This window comes from Chiloscyllium plagiosum, unplaced genomic scaffold (assembly GCF_037043375.1).
Source record: "Chiloscyllium plagiosum isolate Xiang-an unplaced genomic scaffold, Cpla_swu_hap1 HiC_scaffold_12, whole genome shotgun sequence".
NCBI lineage: Eukaryota > Metazoa > Chordata > Chondrichthyes > Orectolobiformes > Hemiscylliidae > Chiloscyllium > Chiloscyllium plagiosum.
The window spans coordinates 47,404,065-47,424,652 of record NW_028270150.1 but is presented as its reverse complement, the minus strand read 5'-3'; the positions used below and the strand labels follow the sequence as shown (position 1 = coordinate 47,424,652).

General features: G+C 39.3%; 1 protein-coding gene across 7 annotated transcripts in view; it reads right to left on the bottom strand.

Moving 5' to 3' along the window:
- Positions 1-243: 243 nt before the first annotated feature.
- Positions 244-20,588, bottom strand: part of LOC122555198 (kelch-like protein 13) — a 78,969-nt gene continuing 58,624 nt past the window's right edge. For 6 of the 7 annotated variants that reach the window (XM_087992777.1, XM_087992776.1, XM_087992778.1 and 3 more), the window contains 6 exons: positions 17,899-18,043; positions 17,391-17,523; positions 14,511-14,707; positions 12,495-13,290; positions 2,542-2,655; positions 244-1,330 (listed from right to left, as the gene is read on the bottom strand). In XM_087992777.1, coding sequence (XP_087848903.1) covers positions 831-1,330; positions 2,542-2,655; positions 12,495-13,290; positions 14,511-14,707; positions 17,391-17,523; positions 17,899-18,043 — 1,885 coding nt within the window. In that variant the 3' untranslated portion in view covers positions 244-830. Of the gene's footprint in view, positions 1,331-2,541; positions 2,656-12,494; positions 13,291-14,510; positions 14,708-17,390; positions 17,524-17,898; positions 18,044-20,588 lie in introns of those variants that run through there. The other variant, XM_087992779.1, reaches the window with a different exon arrangement.

The following is a 20,588-nucleotide window of genomic DNA, read 5'->3' as shown; positions in this document are numbered from 1 at the left end:
GCAAACTTACAAAGTCAGCCCTGATCAGCAAACTCTCCAGGGCAGAATTTCATCAACAAACTGTCCTAAAATGTTTCCCTTCCACTTTCACAGATCCACACTTCCAAATTCATCACCACAGGGTCAGGAACATTCGGATCTCTTTTTCATGGACACTTCGTGTTGATAAGACAGTGAATATTTAGTTTGTTGAAACCCAGCTGAGAACAGAGAGACTTCTGAAGAAGTGAAAGAGTCAATAACTTCTAGTTTAATTCAAATCTTTATTTTTACTTCCCCTTTAAAACATGGTGTTTTGACAATACAATGACCAAATATACTATATTACCACAAAGTAAACTTCCTCAGATATATTTTTAAAACTCAAAATACAAAGACGATATTCATTGTTACCTCCTTTTCGTTTACAGAAAGCTGGTCAGTTTTAGTAGTCTCCCAACTAATGCAGGATAATGCAATAAGATGGCAAATGTCTGTACAGATAGAGGTTTCAGAGAAGTTTCATGTTAGTAAAGCAGCAAGAAATACGTTCAATTTGGATTTCTGGGTAGTACAGATATGACATCCAGAGGCCCAGAAATATTTAGCATTTTCTTTTCACCCTGTAGTTAATGATAGAGGTTATTTTACAGTTTGAACAATTTTCATTAGTTGACAGCACATGGTTAATTGCAAACCAATTCACAGTAAGTTCACACGGCATCTTTGCCTTTCATAACCATGTGCACTGTAGACTATTGGACCATATTAAATAGTGCTTGTTGAATGAACGCAATTAATAGATGGCACAATAAAGAGAAACACATAGCAGTCAAGGGTTAAGATTCAAATCACAAAGTAGCATGTGAAGTAACAAGTGGAGATTCACGAGACTGCAACTCTAAGTCATCCTCTGGCAAATGGACTGTCAGAGTACATGCTCGAATACCTCCAAGTGGTTCAGGCACATCGAAAACTTTCTTCCACTCATCCTTTTCAGGATCATACTTCTGGACAATTTCTACCATACAGCGATTGTTCCACGAGTAGCCCCCAATGACGTAAATGTTATTGTTAAAAACTGTTACACCAACATCACTCTGTCCACGTAGCATTGGAGCAATGTGAGTCCATTGATCTGCAATTGGGCTATAGTACTCACAGGACAATACATCATCATAGTCATTTACCCCTTGGAAATGGTTCCCACCAATAACATAAAGCCGATCTTCAATTGAGCACATACAATGTAGCCCACGCACCGTAGACATGTCTGATTTTCGGGACCAGCAGTTAGTTTTGGGATCATAACACTGTAGTTCTTTCTGAAATGTATCATGAGTAATTCCACCTACAGGTATACATCAATAGAGGTTATAAGTTGTTAGAATGAGAAGACAAATGTTAGTATGACAAGATTATCTGTTATATTTGCAGATCCCTTAATTTTTTTCAATCTTCTTGGAAAATCCAATTCTTCCAATTGACTAAATAGTGATATACTTTTAGATGATTTGCTTATGGGTTGAGCTACTTGGATTACCATTGTCCTCATATAACAACAGGAAATATATACCATCAGGTTTATCCTGTTGCAACGTTTGATTGATTTATTGTAAATGATAAATTCTATTCCAGATATGCACCTCAAGTGTTATAACCTTCAGGGTTGCAAACAAAATGCTGGAAAATGTCTTTAGGCTGTTTTTCAGCCAGCAGAGACACAATGGGTCAAGTAACTCATTCTGTGCTATAAATGTGATTTAATTTGGATTTAAGAATCATCCTCCATACATTACAAATACAGATGTTTAAACATCTCTGATGTAGAGAAAATGTGGAATTTATCCACTGAAAATAATGTGTTCCTCTTATTACAGTGCTTCCCAATCTTGGTGAGACAATACAAAACCATGAATTCTAACTCATTAAATTTCTATTGAATTATTGACCAAATCAAAATTGGAAAAAAGGAAATAAATGCATAATTTGATTATTAAAATGATGCAAAATGGAGACTTGAATTCATTTAGCATTTTTCACAACCAACAAATGTCTCAAAGCGCTTTCCAATTTATCAAGTACTTTTTGAAACTAATTTACACTTTGTGAAACCCCACAAGCATAACCTCTTTGGGGATATTGACAGAGGGAATAGATAATTAGCCAAGACAGCAGGGAAAACATAATTGACTTTTAGTGACATGGGATTTTTTGCATCTACCCAAGTAAGGGGATGTTTAAAGTCTTATCAAATTCAACAGCTCCAACAGTGCAACACTCCCCTCTGCATTGCATCCGCATGTTAACTTTGAATATTTGTTTGCACAGGCCTGAGAGAGGGATTTAAATCTGGAACTTTGTGATTCAGAGGTGAGAGTGCTGCCAACTGAGCTGGCATTCAAGTATTCTCTTCTCTGCATCAAAACATCAATACAGAATTAATCATCTTGATGTTTTGATAGAAAAGAATAATTATTTTCTCCTAAGCAAAATAATGTTGTTGCAAACAATTTGTTATGTTGCAAAATATCAGAGTGGTGTTAATTTTTTTTAATCTACCTGATATGTACATGTATCCACCGTAAACAGTTCCGGCATGTCCATAGTGAGGTTCATTCATTCGAGTGGCATAACTCCATTCATTGGTAGCTGGGTTGTACCGTTCCACTGTTGCTGTTAAAGTACAACAATAATAGACAGTTTTAACATTTGTATTCCTCACAATTGATGTCTTAACTGATGATTAACAAAAGAAGTAGCTTATTTAAAAAGTTATAATATAGAGCAGCAATCATTCACAAACAAAGCACGCAGAACTGTGTCCTTCAGATTCTTTCCCAGTAGAACAATATTGGGAATATCAACTAAGCAAATACCAATTATAATGTCAACGTCAACAAAATAACCACCGATGGGTAAATTGAATAGATTTGAATAGAATAGATTTTCACTGCCTGCCGATGTCATTGAACCAAAAATTGGATTGTGCTTTGCGTGGTATTCGTACTTCTTTTGCAGCCTATTGATTGTATGATGCCTCATTTTGTTACATGTTGATCGATATGCATGTGTGAGGAGAAAGTGAGGACTGCAGATGCTGGAGATCAGAGCTGAAAAATGTGTTGCTTGAAAAGCGCAGCAGATCAGGCAGCATCCAAGGAGCAGGAGAATCGACGTTTCGGGCATAAGCCCTTCTTCAGCGCTGACCTGCTGCGCTTTTCCAGCAACACATTTTTCAGCTGCTCCTTGGATGCTGCCTGACCTGCTGCGCTTTTCCAGCAACACATTTTTCAGCAGCGATATGCATGTGTACTTGGAATGTCACATCATACACTACTGCACGGCCCCAAAGTAACAAAACATCGCTCTACATTCAGTATTACCTCGTGTATCCATGTAAAATAATGTTATTATTTCAAACTTCTGAGAGTGACAAGTTGATAGCTGCATGTGTCTATCTATGCTTAGTATCCAAACAATTTAAAAGGATTTAGTGTTGAATTTGGTTGAGAAAATTCAACCTGAACTCGTACCAGAGAAAGAGAAAAAAATCTGAGTGAGTCATGTGTGTCAAAATGACCACAGGAAGGTACACACAGCTCCAGCCCATGTTAAGTTGGGAAGCCAATGATATCATTGGGATATGCGGGAAATGGAAATAAAAATGCAGAGTGACATTCAATGGTTTTTGAAAGGCATCAGCGAAGAAGTGGTCAACTGCACCCTTTCGTAAGCAGGAGAGACAAGTTCACATCTTTTTACGAGCTAGGAAATAAGTAAAGCTGACAGTGAAAATTCATACAGATGTTTTGAGAACATCTGTGCACCGGGTATAGATAAGGTGAATAGCAAAGGTCTTTTCCCTAGGGCAGGGCAGTTCACAACGAGACAGCATATTTTTAAGGTGAGAAGAAAGACTTAAAAAGGGACCTGAGGAGCAACTGTTTCACACTGAGGATGCTTTATATGTGGAATGGACTGTGGATGCATATACATTTACAACATTTTAGACATTTGGATAGATACATGAATAGTATAGGTTTATAGGGATATAGGCCAAATGCAGGAAAATGGGACTGGTCAGCAAGGATGAATTGGACCAAACGTTTCCGTGCTGTATGATTCTGACTCTCCAACCATTATCAAAATGTTGGATCTACAGGTATGAATTTCCTGAGCTTGAGGCATGGACTGGGTGAGACCACTGAGAATTACTTAATGATTAAGAAACATAAACTGCAAATGTGAATTTAAAAAAGGATGTTGCCAGGGTTGGAGGACTTGAGCTATAGGGAGAGGTTGAATAGGCTGGGGCTGTTTTCCCTGGAGCGTCGGAGGCTGAGGGGTGACCTTATAAAGGTTTACAAAATTATGAGGGGCATAGATAGGATAAATAGACACAGTCTTTTCCCTGGGGTGGGGAAGTCCAGAACTAGAGGGCATAGGTTTAGGACGAGAGGGGAAAGATATAAAAGAGACCTGACGGACATTCTTTTCTCATAGAGGGTGGTATGTGTATGGAATGAGTTGCCAGGGAAGTGGTGGAGGCTAGCACGATTGCAACATTTAAAAGGCATCTGGATGGGTATATGAATAGGAAGGGGTTAGAGAGATAGGGACAGGTGGGACGAGATTGGTCTGGTAGGCATGGATGGGTTGGACCAAAGGGTCTGTTTCTGTGCTATACATCTCTATGACAATGACTTTATAACTGAATGAAAGGCTGGTAGACTAAACCATACAGGGCACACCCTAATGTACAAACAGTTCTAATTGGAAAGGACAAGCTCACAATATAGTGTGCCTTAGAGACTGCCAGTCCCCAGGAAGTCATGAGTATACAGATGAAAATGCTAACTACTTAATGGCTATTCTGCAGACGATTCATTTGAGAAAGTTGATGCAGTGAAACAGCAACAAAATAATATATATCAAATGGGAGAGAAAAATATACAAAAGCTACAGATGACTGTATGAATTTACAGGCAAGAACTCTCCCATGTACGGTTCAAATTGCAGGGCTTGTAGAAAGTCCAGTGTTTTGATCTCTGTAGAGACCATTAACGTTTAAAGAGCAATTCAACACACAGTGATTAACTGACAGAAATTATGCCACATGATTTCCCGTTTTGAAACAATAATAAATGTTACCGTACATAAAATAATAAGCAAAGCATTCACTATTAACATAATACTATAGTTTGTCAAAATCAGTTGTTGTTCTTTATTCTTTCATGGGATTTAGATGTTGCTCACAAGGTCAGTATTTGCTGGCAATTTCTAATAGTCCTTGAGGGGGTGTACCATTTCAGAGGACAGTTAAGAATTGACCACATTATTTTAGATCTGGAGTCACATGGGAATTTCTTTCTCTAAGCAACATTAGTGAATGAGGTGGGTTTTTACAACTACTGGTGGTAGTTTCATGGCACCATTTCTGAACCTAGCTTTATTCCAGATTGACTAATGGATTTTAAATGCCACCGGCCGTTATGCTCAGATTATTATCCATGTCTCCAGAGCATTAGCCTTGGCCTCTGGATTACCAGTCCCCTGATATTACCACTATGCCACCATCTTCTCTTTCACTTCCTACATCCACCCAACAGTTAAACATTATAAGACATTCATCATTCCATTCTCCTTCTTGATCCACACCAAGTATTCCAGAGCACTCTGGAATTCACTTTGATTTCTCCTCAGCATACCAGCTATTTCATGGGAATCTTTCCATTAGCTTTTTGCTACGTAACTTTCCAATTATTGTCAAAAGTCTCTTAACTGTGGGCTTCTCAGGTCAAACATAGACCTCACTGCATTTACGTTTAATGATTTAAAAATCAGGAACAACATTATTTTGAATCTTCTAGCTCCTTGTCCTGGCTTTGGACGGATACAGACTGCTTTACAACTCCTTTACACTTCTGGGCAGATTGTATCTCTGCTGGTTCTCAGGCTGAACTATTGTTGTCCTTTTGAGAGTTACTCTAAGCTTTTTTTAGCTACAAGCGAGAGAAATTCAGCATCATTTTCCCTCAGTTCATTCATTCCTTAATTCTTTTGCTCACTTTATCCTCATGACTCAGAGATTAGGAGACATTGTGGATCTTAAAATATGGAAACTGAAACCCAATTCTGGGTTTCGTGGTAGAATAAGGGTGAAGGTGAGTGTAGATTCCAAGCTCACAACTTCTACTCCCACATGGTTGGTTCCATTGCTAAGGCAGGAATCCTAGCTGTTCCTAATTTTTAGGAGTTAGGTCAGCTTTGAAAAATGTCATGGTTCACAGCCCCTCAAAAATATTGCGAACCATGGTCTGGACAAGGAACTTTCCAAAAGGTTTTATACATGCCCTCATGCCAACCTCTATCTCCATACTTACTCCAAGGCCCATCATACAGTCAGTGCCAATCCCTTATATTCTCTATATCCTCCATATATTCTCCATACTGCTTAATACTGTCCATGCTTACCTATCATTCATCCATAACCATTCATCCTGACAGTAAAAATGTATGAAAAAATTTTAAAATACCCATTCATAATTTTATTTAAAAGCTGCTTTTACTACAGCCTTACACAATCTTGAAGCAACCAGGGATATATAATAGCAATAGTAGAAACTGCAAGCACTTGTCACCTCGTTAAATACACTAACCAGTTTAAGTAAGTATTTTATTTTCTCTTAGCTGCAGCTGTTTCAACAAACTATTGGATGTCTGAGCTCTCAGCCAAGAAAGTCGAATAGGTATTTGACTTCCTTGCTCTGGAAATTGCATGAATATTTTAAACTGTTATTGGAGTAACTGTAGAATTCATGTCCTTACTGAAAGCTCAAAGATGGGTTATCCACTGTTAAATTTTCTCATTCCTAACCCTAATATTATTAAATAAATATAGATTAGTCTTTAAAGTATAACTACTACAGCTGTCTCCCAGTTCCTGAATAAAGTGTTTCAATCATATTCAAACTAAATTCTGCAATTAAAAGTTATATTCTTTAGTGTATGTAGTACAAAATCAGAAATTTCTAGTATCAATCGCTGGCAAAATATATGCAAAAGAAAGAAAAATGATAGTAAAGTGGGTGCCAGAGGCAGAGGAACAGGGTGAATAAGAAGGAAAAGTAAAGCAAACCACTGATACTCTGGGAAATGTGTTGAAGAGCAGAATAGACATCAAAGCCATCAAAGTGCATGAAATATCTGGATGGGTCAGTTCCCAGAGAGAAAATAAATGTCACAACAATTCAGATCAGGTAAAATATGAGAAATCAGTCTACAACTGTAAATTTGAAGGTGAAACTTGATATGGGTGTGAACATAGGAGGTATAGTTAGTAAGTGTGCAGATGATACCAAAATTGGAGGTGTAGTGGACAGCGAAGAAGGTTACCTCAGAGTACAACAGGATCTTGATCAGGTGGGCTAATGGGATGAGGAGTGGCAGATAGAGTTTAATTTAGATAAATGCGAGGTGCTGCATTTTGGAAAAGCAAATGAGAGCAGGACCTATGCAATTAATAGTAAAGTCCTGGAGAGTGTTGCTGAACAAAGAGACCTTGGAGTATAGGTTCATAGTTCCTTGAAAGTAGAGTCGTAGGAAGATAGGATAGTGAAGAAGGTGTTTAGTATGCTTGCCTTTATTGGTCAGAGCATTCAGTACAGGAGTTGGAAGGTTATGTTGCAGCTGTACAGGACATTGGTTAGGCCACTTTTGGAATACTGCATGAAAGTCTGATCTCCTTCCTATCGGAAGGATGTTGTGAAACTTGAAAGGGTTAAGAAAAGATTTACAAGGACATTGCCAGCGTTGGAGGATTTGAGCTACAGGGAGAGGCTGAATAGGCTGGAGCTGTTTTCCCTGGAGCATCGGAAGCTGAGGGGTGACCTTATAGAGGTTTATAAAATCATGAGGGGCATGAATAGGATGAATAGACAAGATCTTTTCTTGGGGTTGGGGAGTCCAGAACTAGAGGGCATAGGTTTATGGTGAGGGGGGAAATATATAAAAGGGACCTAAGAGGCAACTTTTTCACACAGAGGGGGATGCATGTACGGTATGAGCTGCCAGAGAAAGTGGTGGAGGCTGATACAGTTACAGCATTTAAAAGGCATCTGGATGGGTATATGAATAGGAAGGGTTCAGAGGGATATGGGCCAAGTGCTGGCAAATGGGATGAGATGAGGTTAGGATATCTGGTCTGCATGGATGAGTTGGACCAAAGGGTCTGTTTCCATGCTGTACATCTCTACGACACTATGAGATGTGTTATGGACCAGACCAGACCCACTCAAAATGTATTTAGAACTTTTCTTTATTTTAAAGGTAAGTCCCCTGGTCTGGATGGGATTTATCCGAGGATTCTCTGGGAAGCTAGGGAGGAGATAACAGAGCCTTTGGCTTTGATATTTGAGTTGTCATTGTCTACAGGTTTGGTACCAGAGGACTGCAAATGTTGTGCCCTTGTTCAAGAAGGGCAGTAGAGATGACCCAGGTAATTATAGACCAGTGAGCCTTACTTCTGTTGTAGGATAGGTTTTGGGAAGGAGTATAAGAGATAACATTTATAATAATCTAGCAAGCAACAATTTGATTTCAGAAAGTCAACATGGTTTCATCAAGGGCAGATCGTGTCTCATAAACCTCATTGAGTTTTTTGAGAAGGTGACCAAACATGTGGATGAGGGTAGGGCAGTTGATGTGATATACATCGATTTCAGTAAAGCCTTTAATAAAGTTTCATATGGTAGGCTGTTGGAGGAAATGCAGAGGCATGGGATTGAGCAGTTTGGATTAGAAATTGGCTTTCTGAAAGAAGACAGCGAGTGGTAGTTGATGGAAAATATTCAGTCTGGAGTCCGGTTACTAGTGGTGTGCCACAAGGATTTGTTTTGGGACCAATGCTGTTTGTCATTTTTGTAAATGACTTAGACGCAGGCATAGGTGGATGGATTAGTACATTTGCAGACGACACTAAAGTCGGTGGAGTAGTGGACAGTGTGGAAGAATGTTACAGGTTGCAGGGGGACTTGGATAAACTGCAGAATTGGGCTGACAGGTAGCAAATGGAGTTCAATGCAGCTAAATGAGGTGATACACTTTGGGAAGCATAGCAGGAAGGCAGAGTACTGGGTCAATGGAAAGATTCTTGGTAGTGTGGATGTGCAGAGGGATCTTGAAGTCCATGTACATAGATCCCTAAAAGTTGCCACCCAGGTGGATAGTGCTGTAAGGAAGGCATATGGTGTATTAGGTTTCATTCGTAGAGGGATTGAGTTCCAGAGCCGCAATATCATGCTGCAACTATACAAAACGCTGGTGCGGCCACACTTGGAATACTGTGTACAGTTCTGGTTCCCATATTTTGGGAAGGATGTGGAAGCATTGGAAAAGGTGCAGAGGAGATTTACCAGGATGTTGCCTGGTCTGGAGGGAAGATCTTATGAGGAAAGGCTGAGAGACTTGAACCTGTTCTTATTGGCAAGAAGAAGGCTAAGAGGGGATTTGATAGAGACATACAAGATGATCGAAAGATTAGACAGGGTAGACAGTGAAAGTCGTTTTCCTAGGATGATGATTTCAGTGTATACAAGGGGGCATAACTACAAATTGAGGGATGATAGATTTAAGATTTATGTCAGAGGCAGGTTCTTTATGCAGAGTGTGGTAAGGGCGTGGAATGCCCTACCTGCTAATGTAGTCAACTCAGCTTCTGGTTCTGAGGAAGCTTCATCCCACCCAACCTTTAAAAAGAAACCCAAGCCTTCACAAGCTGTTTACTTTATTGGCTTTGAGCAGTTCGGCCCCTCTTTCTCAATGTTTCATCTTAAAATAAAAACCAGCACAAAATACACCTCTTAAAGCCATAACAAGAGCTCAGAATAACAATTATTCCACTCAAGCAACACCAGAAGATCATTCCTGAAAATTTGAAAGATGAAGACAGATGCTCTATAATTGAGCAAAGTCACACTAATAGCCTATAGAGAACTGATATTTAATAAAAAGGAACAACTCAAATCAAGGGGATACACAAGGGAAAAGATAGTAGCAGGAAATTCACAATAAATAGTTCTGTAATATAGAGCAATTGTGACGAGGCTGCAGTTGATCTCAGTCAATTATAAGGCAATGAAGACAGCTCCGAGATTTGAAAGTAGTACATTTGAAAGTGTCCTCTTTCTGGAAGTATGGATCTGATCTCGAAGTATCCAATGTATTTTGACAGATGGTTGAATTCTTTGAAGATTTTGTGTATCACATCACCATTGCTTCTGACAAGAAACCAGTGATAAAATGCCAAATCTCTTGTTCACCCTTTGAGGTGAAGATGACCATGTTAATCATCTTGAGATATTTGCTAGGGTTCAAGGTGGTACATGCTTGACTGCACCCTAAGAATTCTTCTACAAATAAGACAGGACATAACAAATGACTGTGGCTTGCCATTGCTCTCCTCATGTTTGCTCTCAACTACTGATGTGGATTTTCTTTCAAAGGTGTAGCAATGCTGGGCAGGTTCTCCCAGAACTCAAAGTCAACGTCAAAACTAAGTAAAGCCTTCAGGGTATCCTTATACGGTTTGTTTTGATTGCCATGACAGCATGAGCTCCCAATAAAAGATTTATAAGGGTAGTGAATGTCTGGCATTCTGGTGAGCTATAGGGAGAGGCTGAATAAGGCTGCAGCTATTTTCCCCTGAGTGTGAGACTCTGAGGGGTGACTTTATAGAGGTTTATAAAATCATGAGGGCATGGATAGAATAAATAGACAAGGTCTTTTTTCCAAGGGTAGGGTAGTCCAGAATTAGAGGGCATAGAGTTTACAGTGAGAGTGGAAGGATTTAAAAGGGGCCTAAGGGGCAACTTTTTCATGCAAAAGATAGTGCGTGTATGGAATGAGCTGCCAGAGGAAGTGGTGGAGGCTGGTACAATTGCAACATTTAAAAAGCATCTGGATGGGTATATGAATAGGAAGGGTTTAGGATATCTGGTTGGTACGAATGAATTTGACTGAAGGGTCTGTTCCAAGTTGTATAGCTCTAAGACTCTATGACTCTACAACTCTACCTGAGCATCCTAATTCGGTTTGTCTGTCTCAATGTGACATGGAAGGAGCAGGTAAGTGGTGACGAATACGGTGATGAATAGCTCACCTCCTGACTCCTCAAAGTCTGTCCACCATCTACATGTCAGAAGTCAGTAGTTTGATGGAATACCCCTCTTTTTCCTGGATGAGTGCAGCTCCAACAATACTCAAGAAGCTTGACACCATTCAGGACAAAGCAGCCTGGTCAATGGCATCAATTCTCCCCATTTATTATTCCTACTCTGGCTTGTCTTTTGTCATTTTCTATCATCATCTTGAATATTACAATGCAGTGATCACTGTTTCCTAAATGATCCCCCACTGACACTTAGGTCTGCTTGACCCAGGTCATTTCTAAGAATCAGGTCAAACAATGCATCCATTCTTGTTGAACTGGACACATACTGTTGTAGGAAATTCAACTGAACACAGTCAAGGAATGATAGACCTTCTCCATCCTTTACACTACCACTGTCCGAGTCTACATTCAGGTAGTTAAAGACCTCATTTTAACTACTCTATAATGTTGACATCTCTTTGTAATTTCCTTGCAAATGTATTCCTCTAATTCCTTTCCACTACTTGGTGGCCTACAAACTACATCAAGCAATGTAATTGTGCTCTTTTTATTCCCTACCTCTAACCAGATTGAAACTTTCCTTAAACTCCTTGGGATGTCTTCTTTCTTCAGCCCTTCAGTATGCTCCCTGACAAATATTGTCCTCCTCCTCCTTTCCTATCATTAGCTAACATCTTGTATCCAAGAATATTTGGCATCCAATCCTTCCCTTTCTTAATTCAGGTCTCTGTTATTGTCATAATGCCATTTTCGCTAATGTCACTCTGTGCCTGTAACTTCCCAATCTTATTGACTAAACCCTGTGCATCCACATTTTTATGTGCAGTAACCCTGATGTAGATTTCAGTACTTTTTCACTTACACCAACATCACCAGTTGTTGTTCTATTCTCTACACGAATATTACTCTCTCTCCTAGTATTTTGCGAAGCCTGGTATCCTTTTATAATTTTCTTTCTTGGTTCCCAAAACATTGCAGAGTGAGTTTAAAGTAAAGTTTAAGGCACGAGCAAAATATCCCTCAAGGAACTCAGTCGCAGCTCTGTCCAGTTGCAATCTGTCCAGAGAGAGAATAAAACTGCTTGCTTTTTTCCATCTGAACTCTGGCGATATTAGAATGAAGAGGAGGTGATCATTTTAATCACACATTTTTGAAGAAGTAAGTCAGGATCAATCTAAACTACAGGAGGTATTCTTGACAGTTCCAATTTACAATTGCAATTTGCAACCTGCAGCTAAGATTGACAGATGGAATTTATATTCATTTTCCTCTGCTTTAACAGTAAAATGTTTTCCAAAGGTCCAACCGAGTAATAAGAGGATATAAATAGATCGTCGTTTACCTAATTCTCCAGCAACATTCCGGCCTCCCACTGCATACAGATTTCCCTCAAGAGCACTTAAATGGAAGAACGTTCTTTTCTCATTTAAGGAGCCCATCTGTTTCCACTTGTTGTAGCGGGGATCATATCGATACGTTGTATCAACAGCTGTTTTTCCTTTTGTGTCATAGTTGCTCTGCCCACCAACTACAAACAGGAAATTTCCAATTACAGCTACACCATGCTGGTAACGTGGCACATCCATGGCAGCCAATGATTTCCACATTTGCGTGTTCTCATCAAACAAGCGCAGCTCCTTGCTCACCAGAAGCTGCTGGCGGAGAACACCACCCAGGGTGACCAGGTGTGTGGAGTTGGAACGGATCCTAGTCCTTTCGGATTGCATGATTGGTTGCATGTAGGGCAACATCTGGTAGTTGCTAGCTTCAAGTAGAAGGTTAACACAGGTGGTATCAGTCCGCATGAACTCAACTGTCTGAACATGTTCAAGAAGCTCCTCTGGTGACATCAAGGGAAAGCGAATGTGCTTCATCAGTTTTGCAGCAAACTGCATTCGACATTCGTCATGCTGCAGCCACTGACAGGCAGCTTTAAATAGCTGAAGCTCAGTGCAGTTCTTCAGGCCATCGTTGCCAAGTGCAAAGACAAGCTGGTCATATGACAGCAAAATAAATTCCTTGTTGTTTAATATTGTTGAGAAGTTCTTCAGTACAAAGTCTTTGATATAACCATCTACTGTTGTCAAGTGGTATGCATTGGCAATGCGACCAATTTCAACGCAGTTTTCAAATGAAATCTGGAAAATGAATTCAAGAATGGTTACTTACTGCACACAAACTGCCATCAATAGCTCAAGACCAGCATAATTCTACATCATCTCAATGTCATGAGCCATGCAGCATCTTATTTCATTGTGAGGTCATGTTAAGGTGCAAAGTTCCTATGTCACAATGTTAAGCATCAGTTGTGAATCCACATTTCTACTGATTTTTGATATGCTTTTATAGAATGTGTATTTGTACAAACAATTAATCAGTGTATTGATCCATAAAGCAAACAGCTCATGCATATTGGTTGCTAATATAATTGTGTGTGTGTGGGGGGGGGGGGGGGGCAAGATTTCTGTGCATTCTAGCTCTACCATCAATTATAATGACTGAAGTCACATCTTTATTGAAACAAATGACATAAATTTCAATATATCTTCAACTTCAAAAGTGCATGAAATATGTTGTAGTTTCATTTTGTTCTGGCGGGTTAATATACATGGGAGACTTTTCTATTTGAGATGTTAATACACTCAGGTTTACATTTGCTCTTTAATAGTGTACTGGAACATGAAATGCGTCATTCAGTGCCTTAGGCAAAACTGAACTTATTTTATTCAACAGTGCAAAGAACCATTTCATACGGGCGGGTAAATTCATGAGATAATTTAAATTAATCACTTTTATGGTATTGCAATTTTACTGAAGCAGAAGTAATCTCATTGCTTATGAACCTGGTACTACATCCAGAAACAACATCTTAGCTTCAGATTGAGCAAAGTGAACAGACAAAAAAGTTTGCTAAGTTTTTCCACAGGAACAAATCAAAGAAACAAAGAAATGACACAAAGATTTTAGACATCTGTCCAACACGTGTAAAAAAATTTGAAAAATTGCAGCTTGTTAGCTGGCTGTATGACTTGTTTGTTTAAGTGAGGAACAACTCCCTTTTACAAAAAAGCGTACACACACCAAAAATTCTATTGAGGGTGGAATCATGTTTGTAATCCAAAATTTCAACACTGACGGGGGAGTGATCAAGCTCCTAACAAAGGAGATGGACAAAGGCAAAATTAACCAGCCTGGAAGTTGAGTATAAACCCAAATCTCTGACACACACTGTAATAGATCGTGGAAAATGATAACATTGCAAACATTGGCCTTTCCAACACAAATCCCCACTATTGAAGTAAATTGAAAAGTTGAAGCCATCATTTTGTTGGGCCATCAAAGTAGTAGTGAGACAAACCTGAGAAATTAGAAACTCTTTGCAGAACTCAATGATAGGCATAATCTGGAGGAAGCTGGCTGCTTCAAGGATATCCTGGAGATTGTCCATATTGAGAGATAGCTTTGATGTATAGCTGAACTCTATGATACTTTTCAGTCCTACTTTGCTTACTCCATGTAGCTTGATTGACATCAGTTCCTGTTCTTTCATGCCACCTAAAGAGCAATTGAACTAGAGGTCAGATATACAATGGTTCCAAAAGCTAGGGCATGTACTTATTAACTTGTCATAGTCTCACAAATTTAATCTGTAAACTCTCCTTAGAAACAGCACTGAAAACTAAAGAAATCCTGGTTCCTTCAATCCTGTAAGACGCAGAAGAATGATTTGTAATTGTTGACATAAAATACAAAATACTGGCCTTTTCTTGGAACTACAGAAGAAAAATAGATGAACCGCTTTATAAAATTGAATAAAAAAGATTAAAAAGAACAAGGCCGTAACGGTCATGATCTTCTTTAATATCAGCAATTGGAATCAAGCATCACAGTGCCTTTCACTGATAAGTCATATGAGAGCATGTAATTTATAGGGAACAGGTGGACACAGACACTGTTGAGTGTACATATTATGCTAGCAGACTATGTTCCTGTGCTTGCCGGATACTCTGGTGTCCATTCATGGAGGAACAGATTGTCAATTTCACCATGGGGCCTGACCATCAGGCCATAATTCCTGATGGCATGTATGTGCAAAATATTTCCTTATGTGCCTGAAGAGATTGAATGGGTTTAATGTTTGAGTTACAGCAACACACTGTACGGCCACGTCCAAAGGAAAGTCAGACATTTTCTCTTGAAATATACTAATTCCTAATACAAGTTAACATCTAATGAGTTTAATAGATCATGAGCTGATTTTTCTTTTACACTATAGAAAGGGATAAAAAACGGATGGATGATCTGCATTAGTCAATGCAACGTCACTAGAAGAACTGAAGGTGAGTAAAACAACAGAGAAAGAAACAGAGATTCTAGAATAAGCAGTGATGTGGAGGTGCTGGTGTTGGACTGGGATGGACAAAGTTAAAAATCACACAACACCAGGTTATAGTCCAACAGGCTTATTTGGAAGCATATCAGGTAGCTATAGAGCAGGGTAGAAGACACAGAATTTATAGCAAAAGAAAGACCACAGTGTCATGCGACTGATATGATATATTGAACAAACCTAGATTGCTGTTAAATCTTTCGTCTTTTGGAATGGGTTGCAGGTTTCGATTCATTAATATGCAAATCCCAGAACTTCTTTCAAGTCACATTCTTGAGATAACTTAAGGTTTTACAAAAAAAGGTGACATCTCAGTTCAGACAATGAATTAAAGATTTAAGATTAGAGTCTGTCTATATCCCAATCTTGAGTCAGACTGGTTCTATTTCTAAAGTAGGAATTTATAAAATGTTACATGGATTGACTGCCTGCAGATTGTGTGCTTTTTGAACAAAGTAGAATGTATCTGCAATTACAATTCTGCAAATGCAAATTCACCCCATGGACTTGTGTGTGTGTGTGCGTGTGAGGGGGAGAGAAAGAGGGAATGTATGGGTGTGTGTGGGAGAGAGGATGAGTGTGTGCATGAGTGTGCATGTGAGCGTGTGCGCACATCTCGTGCACGTGTGTGAGAGAGAGAGAGGGAGAGAGAGAGAGGGTCTGCATCAGTGTGTGAGTATGTAAGAGTGTGTGTGTATATGTGTATGTGAGAGAGAGAGAGTGTGTATAGTGCAGTGGGGTCACCTGTAGTGTGACATGAACCCAAGGTCCTGATTGAGGCCATCCCCATGGGTACTGAACTTGGCTATCAACCTCTGCTCAGCCATTTTGCGTCGTTGCATGTCCCAAAGTCCGCCTTGGAGGATGGTCACCCGAAGATCCAAGGCCGAATATCCCTGACTATTGAAGTGCTCGTCAACTGTTCTCCCCCACATGCATGCACACACACAAGTCTATTGGGTGAATTTGCATTTGCAGAATTGTAATTGCAGATACACCCTATCTTGTTCAAAAAGCACACAATCTGCAGGCAGTCAATCCAAGTAACATTTTATGAATCCCTACTTTGGAAACAGAACCAGTCTGACTCAAGATTGGGATACAGACAGACTCTAACCTCACACCTTTAATGGATTGTCTGACCTGAGATGTCACTTTCTCCTCCTTAACAGCAATCTAAGTTTGTTGAGCATATTGTGTCAATTGCATTCATGACATTGTGATCTCTTGATATAAATTCTGTGCCTTATGATCCAGCTCTACAGCTACCTGATGAAGGAGCAGCGCTCCAAAAGCTAGTACTTCCAAATAAATATGTTGGGCTATAATCTGGTGTTGTATGATTTTTAACTTGGAGCAAGCAGGTGAGTGGGAATGATAAGTAAGGTGTGCGTTGAAATTGTTTCATTTTCAGAAAGCCCTCAAAAAAGATGAGTTAATGTTCTTCAAGAAAGGCTCATCTGACTGGGACATTCATTATTGTAAGATCGGGGGAGGGTCTGCCTGACAATGACAGGTACTGAGTCTACTAGGAGCTCATCTAGAAATTTCTCTCTGAACATCTGAGTGAACAGCAGCTGGTTGAGAAGCTGAAATACATTATTGTAGCTTGGCCATACATTTTTTGCTCAGGTTGTCTTGAAATAATTTTGCTGGATGATTTGCAAAAATCCAATTGAAATTGTTTAATTAAAGGTCCATTGCAGAAGGCAGATATTTTACCTCATGGTTGCTGGAAGGTATGGATCAGGAATTTATTGTTTAGGTGTATGCTGATCTTACTTTATTGTAAAATAATGAAAGCAGAGTTTGACTACCCAATTGATGATTGACAAAAATTCTAAATACCTGTGAACATAGCCTTAAAATAATCACTTGTTGATGCCATCATGGCTCTGTGAACAGGAAACCTCTCATCTCCATCCGCCGGCACTAGAGTGACATCACAGAGCAAACCATTATTCCTCAGAGTATTAAATCCCTACGGTAGGGGGGAGAACACGTAAATTAGAATTTAAATAATGAAAATATTAATGACAAGAATGTAAACATCAGAGGTAAACATAATTGAACCAAAACTGTCTAAACATTAGCAAACTTTTATATGACCTTATAAGACGCAAATGTTAACTCATTATTATCAACGCGATAGGACAGTCCTAAATGATGAGCAATTCTTAAAGGATATAAAAGCTCAATACCTCATACTTGTCTGCTTGATAATAATGACAAATTGATTTACAAAGAATTGATTTTGCAAACTCTGCTGGGTATGACTACGTGGAAATTAATTATATTACTCACAGACACAAAGCAACTGTGTGCTTGACAGTAGTGAAAATATTTTTGAATATACCTGTAGCACTGCTGAGCTGTGTGTCTCACTGTTGAAGTCTTGAGAGCTCCCAAGAGATGCAGAAAACTGGCAGTTTTTTACTACTCCCATCTTACTCTGGTTCAAAGACACTTTCAAAGGCAAGGTGTCCTCTTCTAAAAGTGAACTGAAAAGCAGGACAACATAGACTGACATTTACTTAAATTATAAGAGTAAGTTACACCTGCCACAGATACACCTGTTCCTCTATGATCCATCAGAAGAAAATATTAAATGTTTTTTTATATTAGCATTTGTAATTGCGAAAGTATCACGAAACAGCATTGTTGTAGGCCAAGTTATCAATAACTGAGATTACTCAAGTTCTGAGGGAGAGTCATATTTAATTTGAAACTAACTCTGTCTCTCTCCACAGATGCTATTATACCTGCTAAAGTATTTCTAGCATATTCTTATTTATTTCATAGTTTCAGCATCTTTAATATTTTTCTTCTATTGTATACAGGAATACTAAAGATCTTCACAAATTCACATTTACTGCCTCCCATTCATTTGCCTCTGCATCATTCCCAGTTGTAAGAGGCATTTAATTTAATACGCTCCTCAAATGCATAACAAATGTTTTTATTTTACTTGCTCTGAGAGTTTACAGCTTTCCAGATCCCACCCTTACTCTGGGTACAAAATTCATCTTCAATTCTATTCTGATTCTTCCACCAACTACTTTTACCTTATGCCCTCTGGTTATCGACTCCTCTACTGAGGGACGTAGGTCTTTCCTGTCTGCTCTCTCTAAGCTCTTCATGATTTTATACAGCTCAATTAAATAGTCATAGTCATAGAGTTATACAACACAAAAGTATCCCCTTATCTTCCTTCATTCCATAGAAAACAGCCCCAGCATGGCCAACATTTCCTCATAACTGTGTTTTTTCCATTTGTTTAGCAATGTCTTTGTAAATCTTCTATTCCCTAACCCTTCTTGTAATGCAGTGACCAGAAGCACATGTAGTACTCTTGCTACAATCTAACTAATGACATATATAGTCCTAACACGACCTCCCTCTATCCTGTGCCATAGATAATAGAACATAGAACATTACAGCACAGTACAGGCGCTTCAGCCCTCGATGTTGCACCGATCTGTGAAACCAATCTGAAGCCCATCTAACCTACGCTATTCTATTTTCATCCATATGTTTATCCAATGACCATTTAAATGCCCTTAAAGTTGGCGAGTCTACTATTGTTGAAGGCAGGGTGTTCCACTACTTACTACTCTCTGAGTAAAGAAACTATCTCTGACATCTGTCCTATATCTATCACTCCTCAGTTTAAAGGTATGTCCCCTCGTGCTAGCCATCACCGTCCGAAGAAAAAGGGATCTCACTGTCCACCCTATCTAACCCTCTGATTATCTTATATGTCTCAATTAAGCCACCTCTCAACCTTCTTCTCTCTAACTGAAAACAGCCTCAAGTCCCTCCATCTTTCCACTTAAAACCTTCCCTCCATACCAGGCAACATTCTAGTAAATCTCCTCTGCATCCTTTCCAAAGTTTCCACATCCTTCTTATACTGCAGCGACAAGAACTATACGAAATACTCCAAGTGCGGCCGCAGCAGAGTTTTGTACAGCTGCAGCATGACCTCATGGCTCTAAAATTCAATCCTTCTACCAATAAAAGCTAACACACCGTAAACTTTCTTAACAACCCTATCAACCTGGGTGACAACTTTCAGGGATCTATGTACATCGACATGGAGATCTCTCTGCTCATCCACGCTACCAAGAACCTTACCATTAGGCCAGTACTCTTTATTCCAGCTGCTCCCTCCAAAGTGAATCACCTCATTTGTTACCTCTCAGTCCAGCTTTGCAGCGTATCTACGTCCCTCTGTAACTTGCAGCATCCTTCAGCACTATCCACAACTCCACTGACCTTAGTGTCATCCGCAAATTTACTAGCTTCTACTCCTTCATCCAGGTCATTTATAAAAATGACAAACAGCAGTGGCCCCAAAACAGATCCTTGCAGTACACCACTAGTAACTGAACTCCAGGATGAACATTTCCCATCAACCACCACCCTCTGTCTTCTATCAGCTATCCAATTCCTGATCCAAACCCCAAAATCACCTTCAATCCCATGCCGCCATATTTTGGTGCAATAGCCTACCATTGGGAACCTTACCAACCTTACCAAATGCCTTACTGAAATCCATATACATAACATCAACCGCTTTACCCTCATGGACCTGTTTGGCCACTTTCTCAAATAACTCAATAACATTTGTGAGACATGACATACCTTTCACAAAACCATGTTGATTATCCCTAATCAACTTATTCCTTTCCAGATGATTATAAACCCTATTTCTTATAACCTTTTCCAACACTTTAACCATAACCAAAGTAAAGCTCATTGATCTATAATTAGCAGGGCTGTCTCTGCTCCCTTTCTTGAACAAGGGGACAACATTTGCTATCCTCCAGCCTTCTGGCACTTTTCCTGTTGACAATGATGACATAAAGATCAAAGCCAAATGCTCTGCAATCTCCGCTCTAGCTTCCCAGAGAATTCTAGGTTAAATCCCATCTAGCTCCTGGATTTATCTATTTTCACACTTTCCAAAATTGCTAACATCTTCTCCTTGCGAACCTCAATCCCGTCAAGTCTAGTAGCCTGTATCTCAGTACTCTGACGAAA